Consider the following 15,372-nt stretch of genomic DNA (forward strand, 5'->3'; position numbering starts at 1 on the left):
GGGAAGATCCCACATGCCGCGGAGCAACTAAGGCCATGTGCCACAACTACAGAGCCTGCGCCCTAGAGCCTATGAGCCACAACTACTGAGCCCATGTGCCACAACTACTGAAGCCTGCGTGCTCTAGGGCCCCCATGCCGCAACTCCTGAGCCCGCATGCTGCAATTCCTGAAGCCCATGTGCCTAGAGCCTGTGCTCCACAACAAGAGAAGCCACTGCAATGAGAAGCCCGCGCACTGCAACAAAGAGTAGCCCCCGCTCGCCGCCAACTAGAGAAAGCCCGTGCACAGCAACGAAGACCCAACGCAGCCAAAAATATATATATAAATAAAAAGAAACTTTAAAAAAACAAAAACCAACCAAACAAAAACCCCTGTTTATTCAGCTAGTATATGATTTACAGTATTATAGGTGGAAAATTCACTTAAGAGCAACTGGCAGAAAAAAAAAAAGTTTTTTTCCTAAGGTAATGTCAAAATTGGAGAAGTTTTTGCAAACTAGAAAACTTTGATCATCAACCTAGGAGCAGATATCTTAAAAATCTGAAACAAATGTTTTTGTTTGGGATCAGACCTTAATCCTGACTCCACAAACGGGAGAGGCAACATTTAACAATGGCAATGGCTTATTTTAATAAATGCTTCAAAGCAAATCAGAGCAGCTGTACTTTTATATTTTTCTCACTTCTACCCTACATTGCAGAAAAGGTGGCAGAACTTACCCTTTTGTCTTGGAACCACTGAAACCAGTTTTTCTCCTCTTAGACCTCTGGGAGGCTGGCATCCTTTTCCTCTTTCTTTCATTTTTGGTTTTATTTGCAAAGTAGTGAGAAGATATGGGTGTTTCCTCATCCAGCTCCTCAGGGGCATTTCTTCCAGTGCCTCTGCTGCTGGAGGGGCTTCTCCGTGAGGAATCGTCCTCAGCTACAAATGGACAATGCAGACATTTACCAGTGATGCCATTCTGATCCAAGTGTGGTTACAGTCTACGCGGAGATACACAGCACAGGCGTGCAGTTCAGCCAAAGCCCAGCTGCTTTCCTGTAGCATCTTGCCATTTGGATTCAAACACCCCACAAGAACTGAGCACTTATTTAATTTCACAAAGCCCCAAAGTAGTCAATGGCAATTTATTTTTAAAGAAAGGGGTTCAGAGTTCACTAAGAAAACGTGTGATGCTCTTTAACTTAACCAGAGACGTCAGGTTTTATTAGCTCACATTCTGTAGCCCACGTCCCTGTTATTGTATGGGCAATTAATCCTGTTAAGTTCTTTGAAAAGTATAAAGCGCTAAACAAAAGACAATTTTATTTATAGTTTTACACATGCTGAAAAAATAAGTCCAACATAAGGAAAACATAACTATGTCCTGCACCTCATCTTTGGGCAATAGTTACTTAGTAAATGGCTGTCAGAAAATTCTAGACCACATTTTACTCTTCTTTGCATAATAGTTGTGAACATTTCACATACTATGCAGGAAATGGGTCTGTATGAAAGCACACATTTGCAAAGAAGATGGTAATTTCCATAGGTATTTGCAACCCAAGGCACACCCAAAGCACGAAATCTCCTTCTAGGTTAACAGTGACCAGGTCTTCATTTTCTGAAGATATTTCCTGGCTGGTCTGGTTCACCCTCAGGCTACCCTACCTTACTGCATGGTAGGAAGGGCACACGGGCAGACAGTGCAGCTCGAGTGAAGTGTGCTGTCATCCCAGCTGGGGGACTTTGCGGAAATGAAAAGCCCTCACCACTTTTCCCCTCTAAAATGGGTGTTGGGGAATATCCAGGGAGGTCCAGTGGTTAGGACTGGGCTCTCTCACTGCAGTGGGCCTGGGTTCAATCCCTGGTCAGGGAACTAAGCTCCCGCAAGCCACGTGGCGTGGCCAAAAATAAATAAATAAAATAAAAATAAATAAAAAAACAAAATAAAATCAGTGTTATAAGGACTGAATGACACAGAATAGGCAAAGCTCTTGGCTCTGTCCTCCCTCAATAAGTGGGAGTGATCATGACCACACTGTGGGCTGTTTTTGCAGAGCAGCCCTACCTTACGTGGGCAAAAATCCCTATCCAAACAAGTTACTATACTAAACAAACATTAAGTTCCCACTAAGAGGTTAATGTATTTGAAGTAAGGATTTATGGAATAATTACCACACAGAGGAATTAACGAAAACCTGACTCTTCGGCGTTTTGTCAATGGATAAAACACGACTGTGGAGAGACAGAATGTGAAATGCATGCTCACTCATGTCTCATCCTGCTACTCTGAGAAGGACCCCTCCCGTGGTCCGTTACAGAAAGAGGGAAACATTTCACTTGGCTAGTCTGCATATGGCAATACGCTGAAGGAGGGCGCCCGACTCCTGCACCTGTATCTCCCACAACGAAATCTTTCTTTGTTCTCGATTTTTCCCCGCGTCCATGCTTTCTATAGCTCAGTGTTGAGCTTCGTAATTAGAGGTGCTACATGACAGGCTTCCAGCAACCTTTGGGAAGGTCCGCTAATGATGCACTCACTCGGGCAGATTCTTTCAGTGGCTAATAACAATAAGATTCTCCAGTAGTCCAATTACATGTTCATTTTCCCAAAACATTTAAACTCCACTCTTAAACTTTATACATGATTGTCAGATAACACTTCCCGTCCTCAGACATAGAAACTGAAAAACAAAGAGGCTATGTGTGGCCTGCCAAGGATTACAGAGTGAGATGGGGGCAGATATGTGATCTGCACCCAGGGTTCCAGATTCTTCAGGCACTTGCCTTAACAGAACAAGCAACTCCTGGGCCCAAAGGTCGTCCTCTGGGTCCTGTTAGCAAGTTCAGTAACGGGTCTCCCCTGGGGGACCTGAGCACCGGTGTCCTCTAAGAGGTGCCTGGCATACCACTGGGGTCTCCTCTGAGAACCTGGATGTCAGTGTGAAAGGTGTAGGGACCATTAACACAAGCCAGAAACCAAATGATTCTAATCCAGTGAGATGCATCGTTTAACATTAAAAGAGGCTTTCAGAAAACCCATATTTGGCTGTATACTGAACCTGGTAATGTCCACTCAGAATATTTCTGTAATATTGGAATCACTTCTGCACCATATTTTTCCAGTTTGTCTTCAGTAACACCATCAATTTGAAGCAAAACCTCAGGATCAGACGATAAAGATTCTGTGCATGGGCATAAAATTAGAAATTTAAATTACCACCCAGAGAAAACCCACTGAATTTATGCTCATTCACCCATTCAGCACATGTTTGTTAAGTGCCAACTAGCTGCAGAGCACCGGGTACATGGGCTGATTTTCTAAAAGGCAGTTAAATGCCGACAGAGGCAGCCCACAGGCCCAGAGGGCAGGAGCCTGTGGTCCAATCCCAGCAGCAAAGGTGTGTGGAGTCAGGGCCGAGAATGGGAGGGAGCACGGGATATGGGGGTAAGCGGAGTGGGGGTTCCTGGGCAGTGTGCCCGAGATGTAACTGGACTTTGCTCTTGGCCCACTGTTCTCACAACCAAGACTTGTCTAGCTACAAGTATGGTGACGCTTGTTTGCAGAAAAGGCCCACATCTGTATTTCCAGCTCCGACTTCTCCCCTGCACTCCACATTTGTATACCCTACTCAGTAAGGCCTTAACTGAATTCTTACTTCCCCCCAACCCAAACCTGTTCTTCAGGTCTTTCTGCACGTGGGTGAAGCAAGTACTCTGCCTTTAACAAGTAGGCCATTAAGAGTCTTCTGCGTAGGGCTTCCCTGGTGGTGCAGTGGTTAAGAATCCACCTGCCAATGCAGGGCACAAGGGTTCAAGCCCTGATCCAGGAAGATCCCACATGCTGCGGAGCAACTAAGCCCGTGCCTCACGACTACTGAGCTTGCGCTCTACAGCCTGTGAGCCACAACTACTGAGCCCACATGCTACAACTACTGAAGCCTGTGCACCTAGAGCCCGTGTTCCTCAAGAGAAGCCACTGCAATGAGAAGCCCACGCACAACTGAGTAGCCCCCCCCTCGCCACAACTAGAGAAAGCCCGTGCACAGAACGAAGACCCAACGCAGCCAAAAATAAATAAATAAAATAAATAAATTTTTTAAAAAAAGAGTCTTCTGCGTAGAGAAGGCACAACAGTCTTACAGCTAGACAAGCCTGTTATTTTAAAGATCACTCTGGCTGCTGTACATGGGAAATGGATTGTAAGGGAAAGAGGGGAAACCAGAGCCTGGTGGAAGCCACTACAGGTGCGAGAGAGGACGCTGTGAACTAGCGGGTAGTAGTGGAGACAGAGAGAAGAAATAGATTCGGACATGTTTTGGAGGCTGGGTCTGTAGGATTTATTGATGCACTGGCTATGGGCAGTGAGGCAGTAATAATTCCCATGTATCTGAGTTGAGCAAAGGGTGGATTTCAAATCCGTGATTGTAACATCATTTCTATGTTTAGAGGAAAAGAAAAGACCTGTGGGACAGACCAGGAGGTTTATGGAAAGGGTTACTGGAAGATAAAGTGGGGGAGTCCCAGATCCCTGGGACTTCCCTGGCGGTCCAGTAATTAAGACCCCACGCTTCCACTGCAGGGGGTGTGGGTTCAATCCCTGGTCGGGGAACTAAGATCCTGTATGCTGTGAGGGTGCGGCCAAAAAATATAAATAAATAAAATAAAAAATGCAGATTCCTGATAGAATTTGTACTTTATCTGGAGAGCTGTTGGAATTTTAGCCAAGTATTTAGAAGGTTAAAATGAATATTATGTTCACATCTGGAGATAAGGAAACCAGTTAGGAAACTTCACTAATAGCCTAGGAACAAAATACTACATTTCATGGTTTCTAAGATATACTCTTTTTTGTGTGTGTTTTGGCATTCCTGAGGTCAAGAGGCATCTTACGAGTGCTAACGGCCAAATGGCAGCTGTGCTGTCACTGCGTCCACATGTGAGATCTCAGTCATAGCTATCAGTGCTGCCGGCATGCCGACAGCGCCACTGCAGTGCTCACATGTTGAACTGAACTGCACATGAAATGTGTTAGAAAAGACTAGATTGTGATTAGCATTGAGAAAATGATTGTGCATGCAGAAAAGCTCAGAAACGGAGTAACGGGGGATAAATTTGGCATTAACACAGCAAATTGTATGTTCTGGAGGAAATGACAATTCCACAGTTTCTTGCAAGAAACAACCAAGTGCTTTACATGACCTGAAGTAGATGAAGCAGTGTTACATTTGTGTTACTGAGAGACGTGCAGCCTCCCGCGGACACTTTCTGGTATCATCAAGAAAGTGTCACCATCAAATCAGAACGGGTGACAAGGATTTTGATTAAAATTTTGGGGAACAGAGTGGAGCATGCTAAAAAGGCTGTGTCACTAACGTTCCTGATGACATGAGGGAAAACAAAGACATGGACAACTGACTCAAAAAATAATTCAGAAGAGTCAGGTTTTGAATGTGAATTTTTACAAGTACTTAAATCAATCTACTTTGATTGTATGCATTTTCCATATAGGCACAGTTATATGTGATAAAAATCTAAATAAAGTAAAAACAACTCTTTCAATAAAAGCACTGTGTCACAGTTTAATTAGTAGAATTTTTTCTTTCTCAATAGTCCATAAAATAACAATGTGGCATTTTAGAGTTGATGAAATACTGTAATGACCTATGGTGGCAGGAGTGGGAATGGAAGAGAGAGAAGTGATGATTATAAGCTTTTATGAAGGAAGAGGGTGGAAGGAAATGTACATTAGTCAGTCAACCATGTGGCCAACTTATTTTCCAGGGACTCTACTATTAGAATTCTGGGTTGAGCTGTCTGAAGCCATGGAAATAACTCACGTCAGCAAGGATTTATCAAAAAATACTTAGACACAGCAGTGTGCTAGATCCGGATTCAGAGAAGCATAAAACAAAATCTCTTTTCAAAAGGAACTTAGCTCCGCATTGCAAAGACATGTACACACATAGTTAAACATCATAAGGCAGGCAAATAAGGCACACAAATTCATTAAGTGACATCCGGTGTTAGCGATTAGAATTATCCATATCCTAACATGCAGCATTAGACTGAAGTATAAGATTGAAATGATACCATATGTCTGAATAACAAAGTACTGTGTATATCTTAAAAAATATATTTTATCTCAAGAATGAGTTTAAACTGTTTTTCTGAGCTTTCAATTCAGAGATCAAAAAGACTGAGATATATTAATGCTCTTGATAAGTTCCTTAGCAAGATTAACTTTTAGCCTATTAACTTATGCCATGCAACAGAAGACTCACAAACACCAACCTGCAAGCTTCTTGAGAGTGACAGTATTAAAAATATTAAAGTAATGGACACCAAAAACTTTTCCCAGAGATTTGCAGACTTCTGTAAGCTCTCCAAGACATTTCTTAACCATCTCTTCCCTCTGAGATACCTTTGTCACTAAAGCTTTTTGTTTTTTCACACTGCTGGAATTTTCCGTTTCCATAAAGTCTACCTTTGTGAGAGAAAATGAGAACACAGGAATGAGTGCATGCACATAGAGGCTTTATTTAATGCTTAATTACATTTTTTGGGGGTACTTCTGTTATGCCAAGTAGATAGTAAGTCCCTTGGGAACGGGGCTGTATATTCTCCATCTTTATATTTCCCATGCCAGCACAGACTAGCTTTCTGATAAACGTTTATTTAATGAATATACGATGATTTAATGATCTGACAACCAACCCACTCAATTCATTTTGACAGGTGTTACATTACTTGGGTTCAATTTTAAGATCTCTTTCTAAATTAAGAAGAATAGAATATGTTCATATAGGACAGTATATATAAATTCAGTATCCATAAGCTTTGGAAAAGACACTTGAGTTCACAGTAAAATAGTTCTGTCTACTCATTGTGAGATAATAAAATAAAATAAACATTTAAAATACCATACCTTTAAATGCCCATTTAGTACATGTTGGGCTTTATTTCCAGGCATCACATATGCAATTGGTTGATCATTGGCATTGATATATAAGTCTTCATCCAAAATCCTGTCAAGTATCAGCTTTTTAAAAAGTCTTTCAGCATTGTGTCTTGAATAAGCGGATCCCTTTCCAAATATTCCTGACTGAATTTTTGCACTCTTACTCCCTGGTAAGAAGGTAAGAGAAATTAGATTAGTAAATGTAGGTATACCATAACTCTAACTGAAGAGGCTAAAAAAGCCATTTATGGACAGGTCTGGGTAAATGCGATAGCTAAGCTCTTCTGCAGGAAAAACCATGGCACAAATAGACACTTGTTTCCATGAAGTAAGAATATTTGAGTAGAATGCTAAAATAATTGTATGTACTTCTCTTCATCTTTTTATAACGTGCATTGGCCAAAAACAGCAGCAAAATTAAGTTTATCATTTTAGCATGTTGCATGTACAGCTTATAAAATTATATTAGAGCAAACAAATCAAAGACAGTTCATATAAACCCTAATAGCTTCATATCACTGTTGCAGAACACTCCACAAGGCTGTATACTTCCCTCCTCCTCCCACTGACTGAGAGTCCCACCCACAGCTAGATCCTTGGTTTCACATCCACGCTGCACTAATGACTAATGTTTTCATCATAAACACAATTTAAAAAATTTTATTATTTTTTTGGCTGCATTGGGTCTTCGTTGCTGCGTGTGGGCTTTCTCTAGTTGTAGCAAGTGGGGGCTACTCTTCCTTGTGGTGTGCAGGCTTCTCATTGCAGTGACTTTTCTTGTTGCGGAGCACAGGTTCTAGGCGCATGGGCTTCAGGAGTTGTGTGGCACGTGGGCTCAGCAGTTGTGGCTCGCGGGCTCTAGAGCGCAGGCTCAGTACTTGTGGAGCACGAGCTTAGCTGCTCCGCAGCATGTGGGATCCTCCCGGACCAGGGCTCGACAAATGTATTCTTAACCACTGCGCCACCAGGGAAGCCTCACAATTTTATTGTAACAATCTACTTAAGAAGGCTTGTGACACTGATTATAATCAGAATTAACAATTACTTTGTAAAGCTTTAGCTCTATTTTAAGAGTTCCAAATAATTACATTATTGTAAATTTCAGATGGCTTCTGGTCATAGATGCTGAATGATTCAAGTTTTTCCTTCTTCAAGTGATTTGTATCCCTGAAATGTCACAGTCCTGGGGCAGGACTACTGCTCTGATAACGGGCTGGCTGATGTGGACCAACCCTAGTGCTGAGAATAACTAAGAAATCTGGACGAAACATAAACAATTTTCTTAAAAAACACCTAAGAGCTAACGAGAAACTGAAGAATGTGTCAGAAAAATGTCTGACTTAGCAATGTACATGAAAGGTACAAACAGAGATGTAGATGAGGGTGTATTTAAAAGGCTATTTATCACATCACTATTTACAATAGAACAATATGTCCTAAAATAAAACTATTTAAATATATTTCATCAATATGATAAAATATAAATTAAAAACTACTTAAGAATAAAAAAATAAGAAAATGCTTATATCTTGTTATATAAAAATGACAGAAACTATACATACAATATGATAAATATGTGATTGTGAGCAAACACACATTAAAACATTAGCAGTTTTTTTGGGACCTATTTGTATTTTTCGGTTTTCTACATATTATAATGTAGAATGATCATGTATCGTTCTTATAACAAATTATTTTATCTGCAGCCCCTTGTACCCCCAAAAGAGTCCAAACTAGGAGAAGGCAAGAATCCAGAATGGGAAGACCAGCATTAAAAGTTGCTTTGTCCTGAGAAATGTACAGATCCAGGAGACACAGCTGAGAAACTGAACAAACCATCTTCCTACTCCAATCTAGGCTACTAATTTTTTAATTGCTTTATAGATTTTTAATTAAAGTAATACATGTACATAGGAAAAAAATACAATATAGCACAGGCGGGTTTATAATTAAAAGGAACATTCCTCTGTTCCACCCTCCCCTCCCTAGTCTCACTCTTCTCCAAGGGAATCACTTTTTAAAAAATTTTAATTTAATTTTTTTATTTTTAATTTTTTTTGGCTGCGCCTCGCATCATGTGGGATCTTAGTTCCCTGATCTCTGGTCGAACCTGCGCCCCCTGCAGTGGAAGCACAGTCTTAACCACTGGATCGCCAGGGAAGTTCCGTAAATCACTTTTTTTTTTTTTGCGGTACGCGTACGCGGGCCTCTCACTGTTGTGGCGTCTCCCGTTGCGGAGCACAAGCTCTGGACGCGCAGGCTCAGCGGGCATGGCTCACGGGCCCAGCCGCTCCACAGCATATGGGATCTTCCTGGACCAGAGCACGAACCCGTGTACTGCATCGGCAGATGGACCCTCAACCACTGTGCCACCAGGGAAGCCCCCGGCAATCACTTTTTAAATAGCTTGTTTTCAGCTCTTCTAGTGGTTACCTCTGCATGGAGGTACTCTTGCTGTCATGCCACTGGCCAGAATCACCACCTGACATTTATTTATTGACCCTTCACAATGAAAGATGAGGCTTTATCTCATTTATACCACCCCCTTCACTTTACCCTGCCCTGAATTTTGCTAGTTACATAATACTGGTTCATCTATTGGTTTTTGGGGTAACTTTAGAGTGTCTGACCACTCTCCCTCCCCACTATGTAGGAGGCTACCAGCACCCCAAGCTGTCCATATACTCCCCTTTTATTTTTATTTATTTATTTATTTAAAAAAATTAATTAGTTTATTTTTGGCTGCGTTGGGTCTTCATTGCTGTGCACGGGCTTTCTCTAGGTGTGGCGAGCAGGGGCTACTCTTTGGTGCAGTGCGTGGGCTTCTCATTGCAGTGGCTTCTCTTGTTGCGGAGTGCAGGCTCTAGGCACGCAGGCTTCAGTAGCTGTGGCATGTGGGCTCAGTAATTGTGGCTCGGAGGCTCTAGAGCGCAGGCTCAGTAGTTGTGGCACACGGGCTTAGTTGCTCCGCAGCATGTGGGATCTTTCCGGACCAGGGCTCAAACCCGTGTCCCCTGCACTGGCAGGCGGATTCTTAACCACTGTGCCACCAGGGAAGTCCCCCCTTTTATTTTTATTTATTGTACTTTTATTTTTACATCATCAAGATTAACGTCTATATCCTGCTCTGTTCTCTAACCATGTTTAAGTCTATACATTGATTCTATTGCAGCTAATCAGCAACATTTGTATTACAACAAGCTTCCTTCCCCACTTAGAACTCATGACTCTTGTGCAACTCTAAGGAGGATGTTCACTGTATTCAGACAAACGGATTATTTTTTTGCATATTTTATTAATTACTCAAAATCATCCAGCCATTTCCTTTGTTTTCTATTTGACCTTGGTTCTCTTTTATAATCTTTCCTTGGGAGTTTCTTTTTTTTTTTTAAGATTTTTTTGCTGTGGGCCTTTTTTTTTTTTGTGTGGTATGTGGGCCTCTCACTGTTGTGGTCTCTCCCGTTGCGGAGCACAGGCTCTGGACGTGCAGGCTCAGTGGCCATGGCTCACGGGCCCAGCCGCTCCGCGGCATGTGGGATCTTCCCAGACCGGGGCATAAACCCACGTCCCCTGCATCGGCAGGCAGACTCTCAACCACTGCGCCACCAGGGAAGCCCTGCTGTGGGCCATTTTTAAAGTCTTTATTTAATTTGTTACAATATTGCTTCTGTTTTTTATGTTTCCATTTTTTGGCCCTGAGGCATGTGGGATCTTAGGTCCCCGACCAGGGATTGAACCCGCACCCCCTGCATTGGAAGGCGAAGTCTTAACCACTGGACTGCCTGGGAAGTCCCTCCGCAGGAGTTTCTAAGTGCCTTTCTCCTTTTGTTGTTGAGAAGTAACATTTGTGTTCTTTACTGTCATCAATAAAAAAATTCATTTCTTGTTCTTTCTCTATATTGCTTGGGACTTATTTTTCCCGACTTTCTGTTACAATTTGTACAGACCGCTTACTGGACCTGCTGCATAGCTGTGACTCTGGGATTTCTTCTCACTGGACCCATGGGTCAGTTCCTCTGTTTATGGTATACATGATATCACCTTCTTTGCCTTCTAGTCTCCAGGGCTACTGACATTAATCTGATGTCAGTTTGGTTTTGGTTTGCTTTTTCTTTCCAAAGCTTTCTGGAGTATTTCTGGAGGGGTCCAGAACATGCCACAGTGGCATAAAAATTATTTTGAGCAGAAGGTACTTGAATTTCTGAAATCCATCTGCCAAAAAGCAGTGACTCCCAAAAGAACTCAGTTGTCTTAAATCCCCTCCCCAGGAGCAACCAGAGAAAACTGACTCTTATCATTGGAGATGAGAAGTCTCCACACAACACCTAAACAGACACTGTCACAAAAACTGCCATGTCTCCCCGCTATCTTTCTCCTAAGGGCCCATTTATCTTTCCCTCAAATCATTTGTTTCCTCCTAACCCTTCTCCCGCCTCTACTTCCCCTATTAAAACGGTACACCAGCCTCAAATTCTAATTGCCCCTTTGAGTCACATTTTCTATGAACTCCCACACATACGTGATTAAATGTCTTTTCTCTTGCTAATGTCCCCAACAACTAAATATAACAGAGTGGAGAAAAAGTTTTTCTTCCCTAACATCTCGTTACTCTTGGTATTCTTTCTTTTTTTTTTTGCGGTATGCAGGCCTCTCACTGTTGTGGCCTCTCCTGTTGCGGAGCACAGGCTCCGGACGCGCAGGCTCAGCGGCCATGGCTCACGGGCCCAGCCACTCCACGGCACGTGGGATCCTCCCAGACTGGGGCAGGAACCCGCATCCCCTGCATCGGCAGGCGGACTCTCAACCACTGCGCCACCAGGGAAGCCCCACTCTTGGTATTCTTAAATTTCATCTTATAAAGCATCTTATTTAGCATTAAGTGGGCATATTTAAGAAAAATTTTGGCCACGCTGCGTGGCTTGTGGGATCTTAGTTCCCTGACCAGGGACTGAACCCAGGCCACAGCAGTGAAAACACTGAATCCTAGCCACTAGACAACCAGGGAACTCCCCAAGTGGGCATTTTAATTAAGGTTTTTTTTCTTGTCCATTCTGGGAAATTTTCTTTTATCATTGGTTTGAGAATTCCCTCTCTCTACTTTCTATTTCAAAATTTTATTTGTCAGATTTTACATCTCCTAAGAATTGATCTATATTTTGTCTCTCACATTTTCCATATAGCCTTTTGCTCAGGTCTTAAGAAAATTTTCTTGACTTTATCTTCCAACCTTTCCACTAAATTTACTTGTGTCAATCATTTAAAATTTTTAACAGCTCTTTCTCTATTTTCTGTAACATTCTATTATTATTTAAGTCTTTATGAAGATACTATCAGGAGTTTCCCCTCCCATATCCCCAAAGCTATTGCTTATTTTCTAAATTATCTCTATCCCCAGGGTCAAATATGCTACTTATTTGGTCTTTCGCTTTTTTCTTTTTGGCTGCACCTCACGGCTCACAGGATCTTAATTCCCAGACCAGGGATCAAACCCTCGCCCCTTGCAGTGGAAGTGGGGAGTCCTAACCACTGGATAGCCAGGGAAGTCCCTTGGTCTTCCTCTTGAATTTTTTTTTTAAAAGATTATTTATTTATTTATTTATGGCTGCGTCAGTTCTTAGTTACAGTGCATGGGCTCTTCGTTCAGTGTACGGGTTTCTCTCTACTTGTGGCACGTGGGCTCAGTAGCTGTGGTGCGTGGGCTTGGCTGCCCCGCAGCATGTGGGATCTTAGTTCCCTGACCAGGGATTGAACTGGCGTCCCATGCATTGCAATATGGATTCTTAACCACTGGACCACCAGGGAAGTCCCCTTGATTGTCTATTTATATTTAGTCTTTAGGAACCAGGTTAAACTTTTTAGGTGGATTTCTTGTTATTTTATATCTAGGTCTATTTCCCCTCAAATTCCTCCCCTGAATGGGGATATCTAGTTACCAGGTTTGCTTTAGGGTAAGTGGGCTGGGAGGCCCCCAAATGCCACTTAGGGGTGCTGGCTCCCAGCTCAGCTGTCTCTCTACTCCTCAAGCAGTTTATCTTTGTTCTAGAATCAACTGCAGGCTGCTATTCCGTGCAGTTCTTTTGTGAGCAGACTTTCTTTCAACCGTCCCCTCCTATTTTTGGCTCCTCTGCTTTTACTCCCACCCCCCAGGCCTCTGAGCTTCCAAGTCTGAGTCAGCCTGGTGATAATGGGGTTCTACCTGGTTGACAGCCCCTCTGCTGTAACTTTCTCTACATTTATTGTGCATTGTGATTTACTGCATTTCATTCCATTTTTCAATATGCTTCCATCCATTTCGTCAAAGATTTTTAAAACCTCTAATCTGATGATGGTCTCTTTCTGGTTTTCTATGCTGTTATGGATTTAATCCTCATTTTATTTCCTTGCTACTATTTTAATGGGGCCTCAAGTGAAAAAAGAAGACAGATACTTATGCTCACGCTGCCATCCCGAACTGGAAGTCAGTCAATGGGTAATTCTCCAGGGAAGTTATATTCTATTCACTCAGATGAAATTGTATAAACTTTATTATTTTCTTTTTTGTTTGTGGAAACTCATCTTAGTGACTTACATAAATTCTATAAAAATAATTGGTAATAATTCATAAAAACTGATTTTCTTTTGTTACTCAAAAAGGTTTTATTCTAAAACTCTTAGCTTCTATAAGAATACAGAAGAGATTTTTTCTATGTACTTGTAATGAATTCTTTAGAGGTTCAACTTTTTTTTTTTTTTTTGGCTGTGCCATGCAGCTTGTGGGATCTTAGTTCCCTGACCAGGGACTGAACCTGCGCCCCCTGCAGTGGAAGTGCAGAGTCCTAATCATTGGACCACTAGGGAATTCCCTAAATGTTCCATTTTAATCGATGTAACTCAAACAATAAAACAGATGACTTACCCAAGAAAATGTCGACCAGCATATTCATAGTAAATCTCCCAGAAGGACCTACATGTTTTATATTTCTTGTTCCTTGTGATGAACTGTGTTCTTGAACAAATCTTACAATATTTTTTACATCATCAGTCACATCTCTTGTCTTATAATCCTATGAATAAAAAGAGATTACCTTTTGCTATAATTAAGATACCGATACCTAGATCGCTAGGATTTAATACTAACTGTAACAGTCCCATAATAAACCATTTCCAGACTAAAACCAAGACCAAAAACCAAGGAAGTTTCAAATGTTCATTCTTTTTTAAGTTCTTATATTAACCTTATGTCTAGAATAATTAGCACTCTACTATATCTATTTCATTTCTGTTTCACAGACAGTTACCTGAGAGCACTCTGTGGGTAGAAATATTCTTTTTCTTTCAAAACCCTTCATACCTCTTTTGGTCACTTACTGGATGGTGACCTTTAGGGATGAAAAACATTGTCCAACCATGCAGATGTGAGTTCTGATCTCTTTTGGGTCTTTGGTGCCACAGTCAATCCTTTTTATCATCTCCGGTCAGTTCCCTTTCTCATTCCCCTCAGCTGTCTCCAAACTCTGCCTACCATTACTATGTGGTCTTTTGCTATTGTCTATCCTAGTTCTCTAACCCAATACTAAGCACCTGCTGTTCTCAAAAGCTGCATCGTGCTTCTGTGCCTCTGTGTATGTAGTTCCTCTACCTTCGAATCCTTGTTCATCCACCACAGTCCTGAAGACAAATAGGTTTCTTGTCCTATACTAACAACTGGTAGTGATTCTGAGGCTCTATCTGGCATCATCATGAAAGAGTGCCCCATCACTCTCACCAACATCATTCCTGCCTTAATTCTTGGTGACTAGTGTACAGAGATGATCCTCCCACACCTTGGCCTTTGGCAACTTGATCTCCTATACTCCAGTGATCCTGTCCTCCACATATGTCAGCCCCTCACTCCCATGCTCACACCCACTATCTAGCCTTACTAGTATCAGCAACCCTTTTGTTCTCCGACCGCTACCTCCTGCCTTTCTAACTCACGCCATCTAGTTTCTGACTCCAGCAATCCACTGGGACAGCCTATCCATTGATCCTCGTCCTCAGATGTTCAGCTTCAACTCCAGAGCCGATCAATTATAACATAACCTTTCACATACCTTCAACTCCCCTGCCCTTGGGTCACACTGTTTGACAAAACACACGAGATCCAGTTCTCCACCATTCCATGCCTATAGCTGTGTAGCTGAACTTGGCAGGAGAAACACACACAACTATGCTGACTGTTTTCCCTTTCAGTACAGGGCCACAAACCTCAAGTGGATCTTTAACGCTGCCAAGTAATCGATGATACATGCTTAGTCTCTCTCTCCCCCATTCTCTTAGAATAGGAGTCAGCAAATTACGGCCCATGAGCTGTATACCTGTTTTTGTAAATCAAATTTTATTGGAACACAACTATGGAAAAATTGGTGTATTTATTGTAATTTATGTCTGCTTTTGGGCTAAAATAGC

At 42.0% G+C, this 15,372-nt stretch overlaps 1 protein-coding gene across 30 annotated transcripts in view; it reads right to left on the bottom strand.

The window, feature by feature from the left end:
- The window catches only part of BLM (BLM RecQ like helicase), a 113,858-nt gene that overhangs the window by 32,290 nt on the left and 66,196 nt on the right, over window positions 1-15,372 (bottom strand). For all 30 annotated transcript variants that reach the window (XR_004525299.2, XR_012329609.1, XR_012329599.1 and 27 more), the window contains exons 17-21: window positions 13,841-13,988; window positions 6,913-7,112; window positions 6,279-6,471; window positions 3,047-3,169; window positions 722-923 (exon numbers count right to left, since the gene is read on the bottom strand). Coding sequence is in view for 2 of the 30 variants with exons in the window: in XM_073799835.1 (XP_073655936.1) it covers window positions 722-923; window positions 3,047-3,169; window positions 6,279-6,471; window positions 6,913-7,112; window positions 13,841-13,988 (866 nt within the window). In the remaining 28 variants the exon portion in view is untranslated. The remainder of the gene's footprint in view (window positions 1-721; window positions 924-3,046; window positions 3,170-6,278; window positions 6,472-6,912; window positions 7,113-13,840; window positions 13,989-15,372) is intronic.

This window comes from Tursiops truncatus, chromosome 2 (genome assembly GCF_011762595.2).
Source record: "Tursiops truncatus isolate mTurTru1 chromosome 2, mTurTru1.mat.Y, whole genome shotgun sequence".
Classification (NCBI taxonomy): Eukaryota; Metazoa; Chordata; class Mammalia; order Artiodactyla; family Delphinidae; genus Tursiops; species Tursiops truncatus.